This window comes from Geotrypetes seraphini, chromosome 4, assembly GCF_902459505.1.
Source record: "Geotrypetes seraphini chromosome 4, aGeoSer1.1, whole genome shotgun sequence".
Taxonomy (NCBI): domain Eukaryota; kingdom Metazoa; phylum Chordata; class Amphibia; order Gymnophiona; family Dermophiidae; genus Geotrypetes; species Geotrypetes seraphini.
In genome coordinates, this window is record NC_047087.1 from 279,578,726 (window position 1) to 279,600,000 (window position 21,275).

At 43.3% G+C, this 21,275-nt stretch overlaps 1 protein-coding gene across 2 annotated transcripts in view; it reads left to right on the forward strand.

The window, feature by feature from the left end:
* SLC25A28 (solute carrier family 25 member 28) overlaps window positions 1-21,060 on the forward strand; it is a 49,653-nt gene extending 28,593 nt beyond the window's left edge. For both annotated transcript variants that reach the window (XM_033940665.1, XM_033940666.1), the window contains 2 exons: window positions 635-691; window positions 19,239-21,060. In XM_033940665.1, coding sequence (XP_033796556.1) covers window positions 635-691; window positions 19,239-19,759 — 578 coding nt within the window. In that variant the 3' untranslated portion in view covers window positions 19,760-21,060. The remainder of the gene's footprint in view (window positions 1-634; window positions 692-19,238) is intronic.
* The last annotated feature ends 215 nt before the right edge of the window (window positions 21,061-21,275 follow it).

Here is a 21,275-nt window from a genome sequence, read left to right on the forward strand (position 1 = left end):
CCTTGATTCCAGTTAAACTGGAATCTTAAAGGAGCAAGAGATCACAGCTTGACAAAAAGAAAAAGCAAACAGGTGACTGTTGATTGAAGAGAGTTCCCTTGGCCTTAGGCTTGTTCTTTAGTGGGGGAAAAGTAGGTGGTTTCACCTGTGAGTCAGTTTCTCTTTCTTGGGCAGGAGCACAGGGCAACAGGTGAGTCCCAGTACCTTTTGCTTGCAGTGGGGAGTGAAGATGATAATTTTGGCTTTTCTTTCTTGTATGAATGAGAATAAGTCCTTGAGTTTTTTGGCTGTGTCTGAATTGTATGATCTTCCATCGATTCATTTGTGGCTGAATGCTTGACATTTTGTTGGGGGTAAGAGTAGAGCACAGAATCATCCCTTTTTTGAGGAGGGAGGAAAACCTCGGAAGCTTTTGGATGATAACAGGTCTAACTTTAGGGAACAATTGAGATTGGGACCTCTACTGGTCTTGTTTAAGAGACAAGTCTTTTGACCTGTTCATGGTATGCTTGAGCACTGTTGCTCGTCAAAGAATGAATTAGGGTTTAATAAACAGGCTTAATTATTTCCACTAGGACCTTGGTGGCTCTTGAGATTTTTCTGTACCTCACATGAGACAGTTTTTGTTTTGCAGGTGCAGCAGGGTGTGTGGCGACGCTACTGCATGATGCAGCCATGAATCCTGCAGAAGGTAATGAATGAGTCTTCATCCTCTCTCTTGTTTGGTTCATGTGCTGGATCTTGCATCTTAGAGCTTCAGAGTGTCTCTTAAAATGTGTTACCAGGAACAAGTCACTAGCAGTTGTCAGTGACTTCCTTAATCTGGTTGCATGTAAGATTGTGAAGTGAAACCTTGTGGCTACACATTATAGACCAACTATGCTTTTCAAATGCTTGGCTAATATAGAGGAAGGGCTGTGGCTCACTGGTTGAGCTGCAGCCTCTGCACCCAAAGGTTGTGAGATCAAATCCCGGTGCTGCTCCTTGTGATTCTGGGCAAGTTACTTAATCCTTCAGTGCCCAATCGCTTTGAATATCAACTTTGAAAAGTCTCTATTCCCTTTCCCTTCATTACTAATGTAATAGTCTGTCACTATTCTGGCATGTATGTACAAGTTATACATTAAAAGCCCTGTTTTGTATAGGATGTTAGGTAGGAATTGGGACATTCAGGTCAGGATAGTTGCAGTTCTTCTGCTATTTTTACAAAAGCTTCTGCTCAATGTGGAGCTGTAAATAAGCATAAGGTGTAGACATAACAACATGGCATTTATATCCCGCAAAATTCAGAACCATGTGGCTCACATTTGAAGAGAAGCTGACACGGTAACAGTGAACTACAAATAATTTCAACGGCTGATCTTTACAAAATTTCATTTATACAGAATATCATAAGTACTTATTAAATAAATAGGACTTTAAAGATTTCCTAAAATTCATGTCGGAGACTGAGGTAATGTGAAGTTTGCGAAAAATCGGATTCCAAAGAACTGAGTGGTAGGAGAGTAATTGGTTATGGTGTTTTTTATAATGACAACCTCTAACTGAGGGAAATTCAAATAAGGTTGAGAGCCATACTGAGTGTCTTGAGCTGGGAAAAATGAAACGTTCCATTAGGTAATTTGGGGCCAACCCATGCAAGACCTTAAAGCATAAACAGCCCAGCTTAAAAATGTTTGCAGTGGGAGTATAAGTTTTGCAAAGCTACATGTTCAAAAAAGAGCAGAATCACTGAATGTGTAAGAGGTGACAATTATAGTATATGTGGAAGTGCTGACGATTATACATGAAAGATTAGTATGTCTAAGCAATCAAGGAGCAAAGCTCCAAAAGGCAAATTTGAAACTTTTGAAAGATGTTATTAAAGTCTGGAGAGGGATTAAGCATATCGTCCCCTTAAGTACTGGTTTCAAACCCTGGCTGAAATAGTACTTAGCAGAAATGTATGTATATGTCGGAGGAAGTGTAAAGGCAGTAGTGACTTCTCCCCCAACCCCCCCAAACTATACATGTATTCTCATTGACAGGCATGGGGGAAGCCACTGCATGCCCTGGGATCAGTAGCATGGAATGTTGCTGCTATTTGGGTTTCTGCCAATCCAGGTACTTTTGACCTAGATTGGCCACTGTTGAAAACTAGATACTGGGCTAGATGGACCATTGGTCTGACCCCTTATGGCTGTTCGTAAATGAAAAATAAAGGTGTAATTTATGGTCACCCAAGACATGCTCCCTTTGATTCTGGGTATCCTGGAGTGTTTACATGCATTTAAAAGTGCCATTCTGTAAGCACCATTTACATAATCTTATCTGTGCAAATGCTGCAGTGTATTTAAATTGACCTGAGTGGACATGTAGCCTAATAGTTGGAGCAGCAGGCTGACAACCACAAAAGCCAGAGTTCAAATCCCACTGTGGCTCCTTGTGATCTTAGGCAAGTCCACTGCCTCAGGTACAAACCTAAAGCCTCTAAGTGAGTTTAGACTGTTCAGCCAGTTGTTTAATGTCTGAACATACTCTGGTACTTTATAGTACTTGATATGAGTTATGAGCAAGGCCTGATAATTGTATGTGCCCCTCAGTTTTGTAAGTGTTATTACCAGTGCTGTTTTATGTGTAATAATGGGAATGGACATAAGAACATAACAAATGCCACATTGGGTCACGCCTATGGTCTCTCTTGTCCAGTATCTTGGCTCAGGCAATGACTAAGCCAGCTTGTTTGCGAGAAGCAGCCAGCAGATCGTAATGAAACTCTGGTCCTGTAATGCTGACAGCAGTAAGAGGTGACATTCTCCAAGACCAAATAGCTGTTAATGGGCCTGTGCCCCAGAGTCTTGTCCAAACAGTTTATAAACCAACTATACCCCTGGCCTTGATCAAATTCAGTTTAATTTTACATCCTTTAAAAATGTTATTTCTTAGATTAGTTTTAAATCTGCTTTCAGTCCATTTCTTGGAGTGTTTCTTAGTACTGTTTGAAAGAGTTTTACAACTGTTTCAGATTTTATAAATTTGTATCGTTCTCTCTTATCTCTTCTCAAAGCAGAAGAGCTGTAACCTTTTTAACATTTCTTCAGAAGACAGCCTTTTCATCCCCTTTGTCATGTGCTCTTGTGTGCTACCCTGTCATTTCTTGAGATGGGACAATGAGAACTGCTACTACATCTTAACATTCTGTACAAAGTAGAGCTATACAAAGGCATAATGAGATTTTTATTGTTCTTTCCTAGCATTATGTTTGCAGTACAGCGCTGTACACATTATATTCAGGTACTTTCTCTGTCTTGTGGGTTCACAATCTGTTTTTGTACCTGGGTTAATGGAGTGTTAAGTGACTTGCCCAGGGTCACAAGGAGCTGCAGTGGGAATTGAACCCTCTTGTCCCAAGTTCAGTCATCAAGGGCTGCAAGCAAGCCAGGTTTGCAGGAAATCCCTAATGAATATGCATGAATGAGATCTGCATACAATAAACCATCCTATGCATGGTTGTTAGGATTATTCTGAAAATCTGGCCTGCATGCAGCCCTTGAGGACTGAATTTGGACAAGCCTGCTCGAGATGTCCTTGAACTGAGGATTTGAAACTGGGCATCCAGTAACTCCAAGGCCACTCTGATATGGAACCCAACATTGTATATTTTCTGTGGTTGTCAATGTCAAATTTTATCTACCATTTAGATACCTCGACGTACTAGTCATGCAAGGTTTTACTTCAGTTCTCGCACTCTGTTTTAACTAGGTTGAATGTCTGTTGTAGGCAAAAATAGATCACCTCATTCATCACTCTGCTTTACAAATCATTAGTGAATAAGTTAAGCAGTGGTTCCAGTATAGTACCCTAGGGTGCTTCACAATAGAGAATAAGTTGTCAAAAAATATGTCCAGATTGTATTGATTTTAAACCTGACGCCTCAGCCCCACCACTCCACCGCAATGTTAAATTCAAAAAGCGGGAGATTTACTGTGGGAGCCTCATCATTGGCTGTCGGGTTTTTATCGTTAATTTATTTATTTTGTATTTTTAATAAGTTTTTAGTAGTTTTTTGTATATTTTTCAGTCGTTAGACTTAGACTTTAAGAAGTTTTAAGAAATAAATATTCTATTTATGAGTATCATAATTCTAAAAGTACTTGATACTTATCTCAGCGTTAAACCCAGGGAGTCAGACCCGACATGTTTCACAGCATTGTGTTTTATCAAGGGTCTCCCTGTAAGATATTAAAAAGAGAAAAGTAGTCACATACAGTTGTGTAAACTGCTCCCCTCCAATCTATAATTCGTTAAACGTCAGTAGTAGTTCAATTCAATAGTGTACTCACCGAGGGCGCCGCTGCCATCCGACTCCACTACTTTCGTGAGAAAAGATGGCGCCGGCGTCCTCGGAGCGGAATTTAAATCCTCCCTCGCTGTCATACAAAACTCCTCCCCCTGCATTCAATTGGTCCTCACAAGATTATACCGTCCCCCACTCTATACCGATGTTTAGTCCGTGGGGATCAACCGTGTCCAAAGAAAAAATGTATCTTTGTTCAAATTCGTTAAGCTTAAAAGAATCCCCCCGTCCATCCCGCCCCGTTACTTTCTTAATAACCCGCCACCTCAATTCTGTCACTGCATGTTTGAATCTTAAACAGTGCTCAACCAAAGGAGCCTGTATGATCTTATTTATAATTCGAGATTTGTGCTCAGTTAACCTAGTTTTTATTTATTTTTCTGCTCGTACGTCCAACATATATAAGTTCACACGGGCATACTATGACATAAATCACCCCCTCCGAATCGCAGTTGGTGATATGTTGTGCCTTCAAAATGTCTGGGCGACCGGGAACTTCCCATGTTTTTCCTTGGATGGCTAAGGGGCACCATTGACATCTACCACATATGCCGTGGTTTCCCTCCACCCCCTCTCTATCCGGGCGAATACCGTACTTCAGAAAATTTGATTGTTGACCCAGTGTGTTTCCTCGAGTGTATGCTATCCTAGGAAAAGAACACAAAACTGAGTGGGGTTGAACAATAAACCAGTGTTTTCTAAATATTTGCACTACCATTTGTACCACTCTAGAATAAGGGAGCACACAGATAAGGTTATCTTCTTCATCCTGTGTGATAGATGATTCTTGCAATAGAAGCTCCCTTTGTGCATATTTGCCCCTGTTAAATGCTTGTTTAATGGATCGTGTTGGGTAACCCCTATAAAGAAAGCGTTGTTTTAGTTCTTTAGCTTGTAGTTTGTATTCTTCTGTTGTAGAACAAATTCTGCGCAACCGCAGAAACTGACCCACCGGCAAATTAAATCTAAGCTTGAATGGGTGAAAGCTACTAAAGTGTAAAATGGTATTGCGGGTTACTGGTTTTCTGTATAGGGACGTGTTAATTCTGTCCCCTTGTATTTGTACAGTGATGTCCAAGAAGTCAATTTTGGTCTTATGGCAATAAAAACTAGGTTAACTGAGCACAAATCTCGAATTATAAATAAGATCATACAGGCTCCTTTGGTTGAGCACTGTTTAAGATTCAAACATGCAGTGACAGAATTGAGGTGGTGGGTTATTAAGAAAGTAACGGGGCGGGATGGACGGGGGGATTCTTTTAAGCTTAACGAATTTGAACAAAGATACATTTTTTCTTTGGACACGGTTGATCCCCACGGACTAAACATCGGTATAGAGTGGGGGACGGTATAATCTTGTGAGGACCAATTGAATGCAGGGGGAGGAGTTTTGTATGACAGCGAGGGAGGATTTAAATTCCGCTCCGAGGACGCCGGCGCCATCTTTTCTCATGAAAGTAGTGGAGTCGGATGGCAGCGGCGCCCTCGGTGAGTACACTATTGAATTGAACTACTACTGACGTTTAACGAATTATAGATTGGAGGGGAGCAGTTTACACAACTGTATGTGACTACTTTTCTCTTTTTAATATCTTACAGGGAGACCCTTGATAAAACACAATGCTGTGAAACATGTCGGGTCTGACTCCCTGGGTTTAACGCTGAGATAAGTATCAAGTACTTTTAGAATTATGATACTCATAAATAGAATATTTATTTCTTAAAACTTCTTAAAGTCTAAGTCTAACGACTGAAAAATATACAAAAAACTACTAAAAACTTATTAAAAATACAAAATAAATAAATTAACGATAAAAACCCGACAGCCAATGATGAGGCTCCCACAGTAAATCTCCCGCTTTTTGAATTTAACATTGCGGTGGAGTGGTGGGGCTGAGGCGTCAGGTTTAAAATCAATACAATCTGGACATATTTTTTGACAACTTATTGATTATTATCTGTCTGGATTATACCAACCTAATTTTTGTGGCCATAGGTTCAATGAGCTCACAATAGAGAATGACATGGGGGAAAAAATTGTCCTTGCCCCATCCCTCAAACCATCTGATCCCATCTGCACAAGTCTCAAATAATTATCCTCTATAATAAAACCCTAAGCGCGCATGCGCACTTAGAATTTTGTGATAGCTGCTGCCGTGCTGTGTCCCTCTGTGCCGAATTCCATTTTGGAACATGGAGGCAGGAAACACGCCGGCGACTCTCCCCTCCCGCCCTCACTCACCAATCGCTGCTGACGGCGCTGCTCCTCTTCAAAGCAGCAATCGCATCACGGAATGTGCTACCGAGGTGCAGAGTGGCCTGCGAGGTTTGCTACAGCCGGCCGCGATCCTCAGCAGGCTGCTTTGAAGAGGAGCACCAGGAAGCCGGCTGCAGGGGGAGCAGGTAAGGAGTGCTGCTGGACAAGGGGAGCAGGGAAGAGGGGCACGGGGAGCAGGTAAAGAGTGCTGCTGGACAGGGGGAGCAGGGAAGAGGTGCTGCTGGACAGGGAGAGCAGGGAAGAGGGACAGGGGGAAGAGGTAAAAAGTGCTGCTAGACAGGGGGAGCAGGGAAGAGGTGCTGCTGGACGGGGAGCAGGGAAGAGGGACAGGGGGAGCAGGGAAGAGGTGCTGCTGGACAGGGGGGAGGAAAAATGAAGGGAGAAAGGCTGATGCTGGACAGGGGGAGCAGGGAAGGGGTGCTGCTGGACACGGGGGAGGTAAAAGGAAGGGAGAAGGGCTACTGCTGGACAAGGAGCAGGCAAGGGGTGGTGGTGGATAGCCGAGGAAAGAGAGAGAGAGAAAGAAAGAAAGACAGACACACACATCTATTCTAGCACCCGTTAATGTAATGGGCTTAAAAACTAGTGATTTTATACTGAGCTTATTTTATTAAAGTATAAAAAGAAATAATATTCTCTACAATTGTCATTTTATAAATCACAAATAATATAGCAAGGATCAACAAAACCCCTGTCTCCCCTCTCCTCACCCTCAAAAGTATCCCCTCCACTATTGAGAAAACTGAAATCAAATTAGTACTACAGAATGCTACATAGAAAATCAAGTCAACAGAATACTTCAGTCACACATGGCAGAAATAGTGTTAAGGGAGTGCAACTAGTAGTAACATAGAAGATGATGGCAGATAAAGACCCAAATGGTCCATCCAGTCTGCCCAACCTGATTCAATTTAATTTTTTTCTTCTTCTTAGCTATTTCTGGGTAAGATTCCAAAGCTCTCCCCGGTACTGTGCTTAGGTTCCAACCACTGAAGTCTCCGTCAAAGCTCACTCAGCCTATCTAGACCCTCCCAACCATTGAAGCCCTCCCCAGCCCATCCTCAACCAAATGGCCATATACATACACAGACTGCAAGTCTGCCCAGTACTGGCCTTAATGCATCAATATTTGCTATTATTTTCTGATTCTAGATCCTCTGTGTTCATCTCGTGCGTTTTTGAACTCTGTCACCGTTTTCCTCTCCACCACCTCTCTTGGGAGCGCATTCCAAGCATCCACCATCCTCTCCGTAAAGAAGAATTTCCTTATATTGCTCTTGAATCTCCTACCCCTCAGCCTCAAATTATGCCTCTGGTTTTACCATTTTCCTTTCTCTTGAAAAGATTTTGTTCTACATTAATACCTTTCAAGTACCCCCTGTTCAGAGAGAACCTAAGCCAGCTGAAAGCTAAAGAAGCACAGCCTGGGCTTTTAGTCCCCAGTTATGTCTAACACCAGCTCTAGCAGGATACATATTTCAAATCTGATATATTCTAATCACAAAATAGAAGATAATTTTTTTTCTACCTTTTATCATCTGGTCATTTTATTCTTCACATCACATTGGTCTCAGGCTCTGGTTTCTGTTTCCGTATGTCTACTCTTAACTCGCTTGCCAGGGTGTCCTGACCATTTGACATGTCTTCTTTCTCCGTGTTCACCATTCATCTTCCATCTCTGTATATGTTTTTTCCCCATGTTCAGCAAGCATCTCCCTTCTCTGTCTCTTATACTTCCCTTTCTAATATTTCCCCTGTGCCCATCTCCCTGCCTTCATCATCAACACTATTCTGTGCCCCTTTCCCTCTGTGCCCCTATGCCCCCCCTTCCATCCAACATCTCTCTTCTGTGTGCTCTTCTCCCTCATGTCTTGCATTTCTTCTGTGTCCATATAACCTCCTGTGTCTGGCATTGCCCCACTGACTGTATCCATATACCACCCCCATAAAGTGTTCTCCTTTGTGTCCCTATTCCTATGCTCCCATCTGTGCCCACATCTCCCCTCTTTTTGTATATCTTCCTGTGTCCAACTTTCTCCCCTCTTACTCCTTTACACCTAAAGTGTCTCTTCCCCTTTCTTTCCTCCCTCCACTGTGTTAAATATTTCACTCTATCCCCTTGGTTCAGCATCTCTTTCTCCTCCTCCCTGCAGGTCCAGCACCTCTCTCCCTTCTAACCCATTGTCCCATGAGTCCAACATCTCTCTTTCTCTTCCCTCTAGCTCCAGCTCTGAGCTGTGAATCCAGTATCTCTCCCTTTCCTCCAACTCCCAGCTTTAGGTCTAGCACCTCTCTTTTCTCTTCACCGCCAGTCCCCCCTCCACATCAGTACCTTTCTCTCTTCCCTTCAGCCCCCCCCCCCCATTGGTCCAACACCTCTCTTTCCCCCCAGCCCAAATCCAGCACTGTCCTTCAGCTCCAGCTCTGAACCTAGCTCAAATCCAGCAAAGTCCTTTAGCTCCAGATCTGAAGACAGCCAGCACCCTCTCCCCATCAATAGCGGCAGGTGACATCCCCCACATGGGTCAGCATCTCCTCTCCAGCTCACCTCGCGCCTACTACCTGAACAAGCCAGCCAAGCCTGCTCCATATCCTTCCTTTAGCTGATGAGCCGCTCCTTAATGCAACTTCAGTCTCTCAGAACCGGAAGATACATCAAGGAGGGACTTGTTGGCAGAAGGAAGGCCTTGGAACAGGGCTTTGACAATTTTTCATCATCGGTGCAGCTGGCTCCTTCAGGTAAAACCACCGCCTCACTGAAAAATCTTCAGATGCCAGTTTTGTGAAACTGGAAGTTAACATCAAGGAAGGGCTCGTCTGCTAAAGGAAGGTCTTGGTGCAGGCTTCTCAAGACTTTTCAGTATGGCGTGGCTGACTGGATCGGGTAAGGTAGGCGTGAGAGGAACTGGGGAGTAGATGCTGAGCTGAGGGGATGTTGCTGCATTGACCCTGGTGCAATTTTTGCCATGGGAACAAGGTCGTCTACCACTATAGTGGTAAATTGGATACATTGTTTGCCCGGTTTGCTTTTCAACTCCTTCACCATGTCATTCTCTACTTCACAATTCACTTCTCTAGTGAGAAGAGTATCCATTTAGTCCCACAGTTTCCTGTCCTTCAACTAGTTACCAATTCACAGCAGAACACTGCCCTCTCTCTTCCTTGATCTTTTAGGCACATCTGTTAATATGAGAATAGGAGCACCCTCTGAGACTTTATAGTTTGTCCATTGGATTGTATGCATTCTTGTTTGTGAATGTGCAGATGAACACAGAGCAGGAGTTAAGAGCCTTGCGGTAGCAAAGATTAATCCACCACCACAAGAAGAATATTAGCAACTGAAGGCAGAATCGATCAGATGCAAAAGTCCAGGGAAGACACACAAGAAAACAACCAATGAAGAATGGACTTCAATAAGAGCCAGAAGAATGAGCAATAAATCAGTTTTATTATGTGAATCCACAAAAATAAAGTGCATACACACAGACAACTTGACCCGGCACTATATTTTGGTGAAAGATACACCTGCCTCGGGTCAAAACAAGCCAATACAACAAACAGGAGACTAAGTTGATCTTTTTTCCTTTTCATGTTTCTCTACAAAGACGTGTATGACGTGTTTCCTTCCACTGTATGTGAGAGGGAAAGTAGCTAAAGTACCCCGTGGCTGTGTGTTTTCTTAAGGGCTGGTAAAGTCCAAATTATTTCTTGTGATTTCTTAGGCCCTATGTGAGTTCTTGAGGCTGACTTTCTTCTCTCCAGCTTGCACACTTCTCCAGACCCTCTTTTTCTTTGTGGCTATTGCTCTAGGCTGAGCTCCCAGAGTAGGGAGGTGCACTTGGACAGAAATTTTGCCAAAACGCAGTACTGTGCCATGTCAGGTGTGAGCCTTTGAAAGGAAGTTCTGGAACAAGAGGGCATAGGATGAAGTTAAAAGGTGTTAGGCTCAGGCGTAATCTAAGAAAATATCTTTTTACAAAAAGGGTGGTAGAAGTGTGGATTAGGATCCCAGTGGAGGTGGTGGAGACAAAAAAACTGAATTCAAGAAAGCGTGGGAAAAGCATTTGGGATCTCCTATGGCAGTGGTGGGCAAACTGCGGCTCACGAGCCACATGCTGCTCTTTAGCCACTTGAGTGCGGTTCAGCTAGCTGGAGCAAGGGTGCCCAATCTGCTTCCCTTTCCCGTAAAGAGGACGCTGAAGCGCTGAGCCAACCAACCTTTGCCACCTGACATCAATTCTGACGTTGGAGAGGAAGTTCTGGGCCAGCCAGTTACTGCCTGGCTGGCCCGGAACTTCCTCTCCGACGTTAGAATTGACGTTGGGTGGGGAAGGTTGGTTGGCCCGGCACTTCAGCGTCCTCTTTATGGGGAAGGGAAGCAGGGAGAGCTCAGAACTCGGCTGCGGCCTGTTCCCCGATGGCGGTGTCTTGGAGGGGAGGGCAGGGAGACAGAAAGAAAGAAGGGAGATGGGAGACAGAGAGAAAGGGGGCATGAAGAGAGACAGATAGGGAGAGAGACAGGGGGCATGGAGAGAGAAATAGAAAGGGGGCACGGAGAGAGAGACAGACAGAGATACAGAAAGACGGGGGCATGGAGAGAAAGAAAGAAGGGAGCAGGGTGAAAGAAAGAAAGTTGGGGGAGGGAATGAGGTCTGGAGGAGAGGAAGCATATAGGAGGCTGAAAGAAGGGAAGAAATATTGGATGCACAGTCAGAAGAATAAAGTACAAACAGAGATTGATGAAATCAGACAACAAAGATAGGAAAAATGATTTTACTTTCAATTTAGTGATTAAAATGTGTCCGTTTTTTGAGAATTTATATCTGCTGTCTATATTTTGCACTGTGGCCCCCTTTTACTAAACCGAAATAGCGGATTTTAGCGCAGGGAGCCTATGAGCATCGAGAGCAGCGCAGGGCATTCAGCGCAGCTCCCTGCGCTAAAAGCCTCTATCACGGTTTAGTAAAAAGGGAGGGGGTATATTTTTGTATAGTTGTTACTGAGGTAACATTACATAAAGTCATCTGCCTTGACCTCTTTGAAAACCCGCAGAATATAAATGATAATTAACATTTTCTCTGCGTACAGTGTGCTTTGTGTTTTTTTTAATTTTATTGATGGTAGGTCATTTTGACTTGGCCACAAAGGTAAGGGGTAGGGAGGGAGGGGAGCTACTGAAAGACATCTACTAATACTTGCAGGCTTGACTGCAGGGAATTATTTTTGTAAAATCATGTTTTGTTATGTGACTGGCATTATTTAGACTTTAATTTCTATGAATGAATAGAATGAAAATGATATAAAATTGCTTGCTTGTTTTTATGTGCGTGCGCTGAAGTTAAGTGGAGGGAGAGTGGTCTGAGGACGCTGAAGGGAAATGGGGAAGAGAGTGGGGAGAAGATGCTGATTTATAAATTGACAATTGTACAGAATATTGTTTCTTTTTATACTTTAATATAATAAGTTCAGTATAAAACTATTCAAGGCTTGTGTGGATGGGATCAGATGGTTTGCGGGGACAGAGACAAATTTTTTCCTCATGTCATTCTCTAGGCTCTGCCATGAATCAATTTCGACTATGTGCGGGTGAGCGGGGTGTCAGTCAGCAGAGGCAGTGTTATAATCGGGTTGCTTGCAGCCAGTCCTGCCAGGGCCTTTCCTCTGTCACATCACTTCCAGTGCAGCAGAGGAAAGGCATTAGTGGGATTAGTTGCAAGTTGCCTGTTTGCAGCACTGCCTCTGCTGGCCGACTGCCATTGCTCCTTTGCCCCCTTGTGATTCTCTACTTCATAGCCCCCAGCTGAGTATTGTCATTAGGCTAGGTGAGTTGAGAGGGGAGAATTGTAAATGAAGGCTCAGGGTGCCAGATGCCATGCCTAGTTCTGGTTGAACTAAAAGCTCAAAGGAAATACAGTCAAACCTCGGTTTACAAGTGCTGCAGTTTGCAAATGTTTTGCAAGACAAGCAAAACATTCACAAAATCTGCGCCTCGGAAACCGAGTGTGACTCTTTACGAGCGCCCCCCCCCCCCAGCAATCCGGCATCCCCCACTCACCCACCCAAACACATTCTCTTACTCCTATCGGGCACCAGCACCAATGCACAGGAGAGAAAGAGAACTAGAAGGCCTTGAGCATGTGCAGATGCTCAAGGCCCAGCACAAGGAAGAGGGAAGATCTTCGGGCACTGGTGTGTCTTGTGCGTTGGTGCTGGTGCCAGATAGGGATAAGAGAATGTGTTTGGGTGGGTGGGGGATGCCAGATCACGGGGGGGGTGGGGGGCGATGCCGGATCACCAGGAGGGGTAAGGTGGCGCAGCGCCAGTGGCCTCGGGGGGGGGGGGGGGAGTAAGGTAGAGCAGCGCCAGTGGCCACGGGAAAGGGGGAGGAAGTGGAACAAATTAAGCAAGTTTCCCTTACATCCTATGGGGAAACTCGCTTTGATATGAGTAAATTGGTTTACGAGCATGCTTCTGAAACTAATTATGCTTGTAAACCAAGGTTCCACTGTATATAGTTTAAAACTGTCACTATTGAATGCAGCATCATATGTTTCTGTCTTAATTTTTGAAGTGTTGACCCAGTTTTTCACATTTGTGGCATACATAAGTTAGCAACCATTGGCTCATACTTTGTGTCCTAGATTTCCTTGACACCAGTGGCGTAGTAATGGAGGGGGGGGAGAGGATTGCTCCTGATGCTGCCTTGGTGGGAGCGCCAGCACCTTTACATCTTCCTCACCACGCCATGCTTTCACCCCCCTCCGGTACTTGTTTAAATCTTTGCCATCATGAGCGGTTGCTTCGGCCTGCTGCTCACGCCAGCCTGGCTCCCCTCTGAAATCACTTCCTGGTCGCAGGTCCAGGAAGTGATGTTGGAGGGAAAACCAATGCTGACGTGAGCAAAGATTTAAAGAGGTATGGGGGTGGGGAAGGAGCACACAGTCAATTCTTCACCCCCCACACACACTTTTTTCCCCCTTCCCTTAAGAGAGGCATGTATGGTTTGTTGAAATCTCAAGGAGATCAGAGCACATTGTGGTGCTGTTAAATGTGTTAAAGCTGCCCTGCCATTGGCTGACATAGAGTATTGAATTTAGATACTTTATGGTTCAAGTTCAACTTTTTGGTTTATTGTCGGTTTTGTTTTTTTAAAACTGAGCATCTGATCTTCGAATGCATTCCCAACCCTATTTTGTGATACCATTGCAATAACAATCCATTGTGTTTGTCTTAATATTACAGATAATTAGTTGATTTCATAGAAATCATTTTGTCTGGAAAACTTTTTCCCTTCACGTTTCTGAATTCCACTGTGTTTGGTCCATATCAAAGAATGATCTGAGCATACTATTGTTTGTTAGATACCTGTGTTTCGTTTCCCATACTTCTCCCTGTATTTAGATTAAATCAGTGAAAGGATATTTTAATGTGGGTGTCTAAAAAAAAAAAAAAAAAATCTTTGGTTCTACAGGTGAATGATCCTCCAGGCATCTTTAAATCATTTCTTTGATAGAAGCTGAGGGATTATTCTTGGGTTGGTGAGAGTATTTTTCCTGTTTCTCCTCTTCTCTCCTCCACATTGTTTTCACCTACCTAAGGTGTTTGCACTTTATCTTGGATAATTTTGTCTGTTTGTGTTTAAGTAGTTAGTTTAAGTCCTGCTATCCAAATGATGGCATCACATGTTTATATTGTAGTTTTGTTTATCCGTGTAGATAACGTTGTCTGCTCCTTTTATAGGAAATTCACAAGTATGTGTATTTAGAAATTTTTGATCAGCACTACTACGTGTGAACTTGTTTACCTGCTCAATAACAGGTGTCCACATATCCATTCATGGTGCAATTTCTAGTTTTCAAAATGTTTTATTAAATTTCCCAAAACTACAACTGACATAACAGAAAAGTGAAATTTTCAATCTGTAAAAAGTCATCTTGACCTTGTTTGTTTCATGGTTTGATGTCGAAGTTTCATTCTACTGTTTGTCAATTAGTAAGCCCTTGGTATGATCCTACCATTCAATTCTTTCCCTTTGTATGCAAGATTATTTTCCCTAGTTACACCAGGGGGTGCTGTTTTCTTCTCATATGTATTCTTTGACTGTGTATCCAAAGCTGTCCAAAGGATTGTTAGTGCAGAGTTTGTGCTTGGCCCTGGCTGTGTCACTAGAGATGACGATTTTACTGGTTATGTTGGATCTGGTATTTGCTATTGAATGAAGCTAGAAGTAAAGAATATTGCACTGGAGGGAACTTCAAGAGCGATTTTTGGTTATTGTTGGTGATTGCATCCTTTTATTTTCAGAGGCAGCTGCTTGTATGCCTGCTTCGTGAGTTCCTAACTATAGGGCAAGACTAGAGCAAAGGTATTAAGATTCTCTAGGCAAACCTTCAGTCTTGCACAATTTCAGTTCTAGGCCCCTTGTGCCCCCCCTTTGTCCCCCCAGCAAGCACGTTCACCCCAGTATCTCCTCTCCCACAATAATCTGGGTAAAGGGGCTGCTTGAAAATCGCCCACCCTCTTTGCTGGTAAAAGTACTCCCCATTATTTCTTCTAGTTGTGTGGTTTTCAGGAGTATTAACCACTGCAGATTAAGGAGACAATCTCTCCTATGCATCTAGTGGAGAGCTGCTTTATACCAGCACTTTTCTGAAATTTAGACATCGATCTGTTTGGACATAAATGTGTCTTCCCTTTCCAAATGGGGATACATGTTTGTTTGTTTTTGCCACACCCAGATCTATATACCTGTTTATTTTAGATGTATGTATCCCAGCTTTGTAAAATCAGGATTTAGACAATGTATGCAATATAAATGTCCAAATGCGAGGTTATGCATGACAATTACTGGAAAAGCAGAGTAGTTGCATCCCTGAGAGGTATGATGGAGTCTGGATGTGGTGTGTTGAGATGATGCCAAGTTTGAAGTATATCATGTCCATGTTGGGTGTTAAGGATAATAGAATGCTGTCAGTGCAAACCACTCTTTCCAGTTTACTGTCTGGTTAATGAACACTGAGTATCGCTCATCTTCAGGAAGGAAGCTCATGGATGAGTACTAAAACTGCAATCTAAATGCGGACATGGGAAAAATGACTAGAAAATGAAGATGAATTATCTTTACTGATGTGTAGGGAATCCTAGCTGACATACTGGAAGTAGATGGATACAGATAATCAGTTAGGATTACCTTGTGAACACTGTCAATACTTCAATGATCAGGTAAATTGAATTCAGGTACAGTAGATATTTTTCTATCCATAGAGGGCTCAGTCAGTCTGAACATGAGGCACTGGAGAGTTGGAACTGCCTTGCCCAAGATCGCAAGAAGCAGCAATGGGATTTGAAAGAGAGGGACATAGAAGGGTGTAGGGTGTACAGGTACATAGAGCTCATGTTAGAGCACAGTACGAAACCCTGCTTTTGTCACCATATGATGCCACAGGCATGTGGGCTGTTTCTATTGTGAGTAGACCATGTGCCAAGTTGCTCTAAGCTTCCAGGTGATACATTTCTTTCATTTCAGGATGAGTAGCAGATCCTGATATGAAATCAGGAAATTTATTAGAGTTGCACAGGGACAGAAACTTCAACCATCCCCACCTGTATCCACTAAAATCCATTCCAGCTCCACCCAAACTACTAGCAGTAGGACCAGTACTTGCATCTAAAAATTAATCATCTTCAGAAATACTTCTGAGCTGCTGCATTTGTATAAAGCAGTTCCTCTCACCCTGAGATAAGATTACCCCAAATACTGTGGCTCCTGCCTAAGATCCATCCACCAAGTAGGAATTGGGGTACAACGTGTATTTCCAGCCTTTTTCATGTAAAGGGCTGCAAAGTAGTCATGAGAAATCTGAGGGCCACCAAAAGATTTCAGGCATGTATATTTAACTTGTCTGGTGATTTTTCTAATCATTTTGTTTCTCCTTCATGTCCTCCATCTCCTTCCTCTCCATCCAAAGGCATGATCACCTTTTCTATCTTCTTCTACATGGGCATTCCTGCAGTCCACATCCTCTCATACCTGCCCATCTCAGCCCTTCAAGTTGAGAGGGCTGAGATACAGGTAGATGGAATGTTGATCGTCTCCCAACTGTTTGACTATCACAGTGGAGGACTGCTGGGGTCACATTTTGGAGAACACTGGGGTACAAGTTTCAGTGTTGAGAACATACATACCATTAAAGCAGTTTAACAGCTACCAGCTAGTGCAAGCATAGAGAAAATAATTAAAAAAGAGCCCCAATATGTGCATGCATTACTGCTGTGGCTATACCAGTAGTAATTGTCAGCTTACCAGTTTTTGCTATGTGATCAAATGAGAAGCTGGTCCTACAGTTTGAGTGGCAGTCTCTAGAATGGCTGTCCTCTCTTACTCACTTTCTCCATTTTGGTACTTACACAGGCCTTCTAGCTCCCATGAATGGAAGACAGAGAGGGCTTGGATATGGGGGTTGCTGGGTGAGTAGGTACATTTCTACCTCCGAATCCGCGGTTTCAGTATCCGCGGATTCGGTTATTCGCGATGGGTTTTGTTTTGTTTTTGTTTTTTACAAAAAAACTATTTTCATTTTTTGCCTGTTTTTAAGCTGTCCAAGCCTCCCCAGAACCTTACCTGGTGGTCTAGCGGTGAAGCGGAGCAGGAGCGATCTTCCTATGTTCCTGCCCTGTGCAGAGCCGTCATCAGAATAGCTGCTGTGAGTTCCCATTGTAACCTCGAGACTACAACAGGAACTCGCGGCAGCCATTTTGATTACTGCTCTGCATGGGGCAGGAGCATAAGAAGCTTGCTCCTGCCCCGCTTCACCGCTAGACCACCAGGTAGGGTTTCGGGGACGCAGGAGGGAGGGCGGGGGTGGGTCAGAGCCGGCCAAGAAGTTATTCGCAGTTTTTCACACTTCACGGTCTGGCTCTGCACCTAATCCCTGCGAATACCGAGGGAGAAGTGTAGTTTTCTTTGGCAACTTCACTCCTGCAGGACCGTCTTCCATCCTTATGGGATTCCTTCTGACCTGGGATTCCTGCAGTCTCCATCTTTCTGCAGCCATCTAAACTTTTATTTGAGAACTGTTTGCAAATGAGGAATCTTTTGCTGTTAATGTGGATAATTTCTGTTAAGGTAGTCTGCTCTACTCTATTCTGCTTCTACTTGCCAGGTTCCTCCCCCCCCCCCATTTTTTTTATATCCAAAGTCAAGAAATGTGGGTTTTGTCATTGTGTATGCTGCCATATCTTAACCATTCAGACTTTTTGTGTAGAGGTACAAGATGATGATGATCAGTGGAAAGTAAGTTTCTTTTATATGTATTTACTTTTCTATCCTTCCTGATTACATCATAGTGGATAATATTAAATATAAAATGTGACCATCTCTAGGAAAAGGTGATTAAAATAGCAGAACCAAAATGTTGAGCGTGACTTTTTCATGTCATAGGTCCAAAAGCAAACTGAAAGAGTTACATGTCTGAGCTTCTGAAATTTTTTTCCAATAAAAAATAGTTTAGACTGTTGCATTACAAATTGTGAGGTTTTAACGAATTCTGTTAGAACAAACGATTTGTTTCTGGAGAGTTTTTAGTCACCTCTTCCAAGAGATGGTCGCACATACCTACATAACAAGAGGTCATGATGTGCTACTTTAAAGGGATTAGATGCAGGAGTTACTGTAAATATTAGAAAGGGCAGTGAACACAGTAGGGGGAGTAGTGATGGAGGAAACGGTTCCAGAATGCAAGAGAACTTGGGGTAGGCCCAGAAAATTCTTAGTTACACAGAGGTGAAGCGTGGCAGGACTGTCATAGGGTTAAATGGTGCTTTGGGTGATTAAGGGGTCCTTCTCTAATGTGGCAGCTTGGGGAGGGGGCCCATTCTGATGGGAAAGACCACACTGAAGCTTCCATCCACTTCTTATGATAGATGGGAGCTGGGGGTTTGTTCTTGGCATATGTTGGCTTCCCTTCTCTTCACCTTTCCTCTTCTCCATGCCCCTGGCTTGGCACCCCATGTGGTTACTTGTTTACCCTCCCCATCTGATAGTCTCTAATCTGTATTGGTATAGCAGAAAGTAGACTGGGTTCTTATCTGTGTGCATCTGTTTGTATGACTTTGGATCAGAAGCCGGAAGACATAAGAGGTGATATAATTATGGTAAACGGGATTTGACACCATGTGTGGATCTAGACTTTAGTACACTGTAAACACTTTATGCACACTGAAGGACAAGGTTGGCAAGTCAAAACCTTATTGAGAGTTTCATTGATGTCTTTGTAATACAGTACAAAAGGCATATTCCATGCTGTTGAAGTAATGAATGAGTTTCATGTTCCAGCTAGTTATGCTGGCTGCTGTACCCAACAACCAAACTTGTCTTTGGATATTTATATTTTTATTTTTAACTCTAAAATGTGGCTTAACTTTCTCTGAGAAATTTGTACCATTTTCATTGCTATCTAGTGAAGGTAGACAGATCCAGTATCCCAGTGTAAGTGGAAGTTTGATGCTGGCAATGTGACCTTTGACTAACTTCTTTTTTTTTTTTTTTTTTCCTTTACCTGCTGTTCATGTCTTCGCTTATTGGTGGGATTGGGATTCGGTGCTGGTTTTATCTCCTATCACCAGTGATCAAGCAGAGGATGCAGATGTACAACTCCCCATACCAGCGTGTAACGGACTGCATGCGGACAGTGTGGCGAAACGAGGGTGCCGGTGCCTTTTACCGCAGCTACACGACCCAATTGACAATGAACATACCTTTCCAGGCCATTCACTTTATGACCTATGAGTTCCTGCAGGAGAACCTGAACCCTCACAGACAGTACAACCCCGCCTCGCACATGCTTTCTGGTGCCTGCGCTGGAGCGGTGGCTGCCGCTGCTACCACACCTTTGGACGTTTGCAAAACACTGCTCAACACCCAGGAATCCCTGGCATTGAACTCGCTCAACGTTAGTGGACATCTCTCAGGCATGGCCAATGCCTTCAGGACGGTCTACCAAATAGGTGGAGTGACTGCTTATTTTCGAGGAGTTCAGGCTAGGGTGATTTACCAGATGCCCTCCACAGCCATTGCATGGTCTGTGTATGAGTTCTTCAAATACATCATGACCAAGCGCAGGGAGGAGAGGAGGGCAGGGCACTGAGTATGCTCTCCAAAGCAAGAGTTCGGACTGTATTTGCTCCAGTTAAATTTTAAGCTCCCTTTTCCCTGCCTGCCCAGTCCTTGCCTTTTTTAAACAAGAAAAGTATTTTAACTTTCATACTTTTTGATTTGGAGGAAAGTAGTCCACCAATTCCTGTGGAAAGTTGGAAATCAGAGCTAAACAAAACACATGCTAAAATCTTCTCGTTACTGTCCCTTGCCATTTTAATGTGATCAGGGTTGCCAGTGTACATCTTTCATTTCTGGTACTGTATATGAGCTCTCTTCTGAGAATTAGATGCTTAGGTTGTGATAGAATGCAGTCTGGATCATTTCCTTGTCCTTGATAACCACAAAGGCTGGCTGTAGCCTGCACTGCAGTTTGCACCAGTCCCTGGCTGCTGTGTGTTCTGGTTACCCTAGATTCTAAGAGAGTCCTTCCTTGTGAACAACTTTTGATATGGCTTGTGACTTAGAATAGCTAACCTGCCAGGCCTCCTAACATTGGCACTTATTCAACAAAAGTTAAACTTGCTTTTTCACCATCATGACAAATGTGAGCTATATACCTAATATCGAAGCACAGCAAATCTTTCACCGTTTTAACTGATTGATTGTTTTAGACCTGGCCTGCTTTGTCATGATAGTGCTGGAGCCAGTGTTTTTTGGGAGAAAGTGTACTCTTTTTGAATGAATGTTAGTTCAACTGTCCATCCTATAAATCAGCCTTGATGCAGTCAACTTTTGCCATGTTAATGTTACCCATGTCAGACTTAACTTCTGATCACACTCCCAGCCACTGTACACCCTGACCGACATTGTGCCTTCCTCTTTTCCACCTCTGATACCTTTTGGAATAGGTAAATTAAAGTAATTTTACTTACAAACTGCCTTCATGCAAAAATGTAAAATGCAAGGCCATGGGACAGGGAAAAGAATTTAATTTTGCCTGGAGTTTGATGCTCTCTCTGTTCTTTCCTTTGTGCATTTGTCCTCTGTGACATTGTTACAGCTGCTCAACAGGAAGCCAAAGGAAGGGGTGAGCTGCCCCATTATAATACTCTTAACAGAAGTAACTATTGTTGATTGGTTTCTGCAGTGTCCTAACCAAAAGTCTGTCTGTAGAATCTCTGGGGCAAGGAGCTTAGTAACCTAGGCCGTTGTCAGTTAGCACGCACACTTGAATGCACTTAACACCAGCCTGGAACATCATTGCTGGAACCCTACTGTTCTGGGAAGGTTTCTACATTTGTTTGATTCAGCCCTTTCCTCCCACAAATAAAGGTTTCTGCTTTATCATTGTCTAAAGGTCTTTGCTGTCCATGTGTTATAATGTTCCAAGATTTAGGCATTGAACACTTAAGGACATCCAGAGTGAACCTTTGTTGTATTATAGCATTTCTCATCATTTTGGTGGTGATAGTCTGAGGGATAATGCATTTGGATTGAAATATATTTAGGGAAGCCATTCCCAACCCAGTTCTTGAGGCACAGCTGCCCCTTTGGGTTTTCAGGCT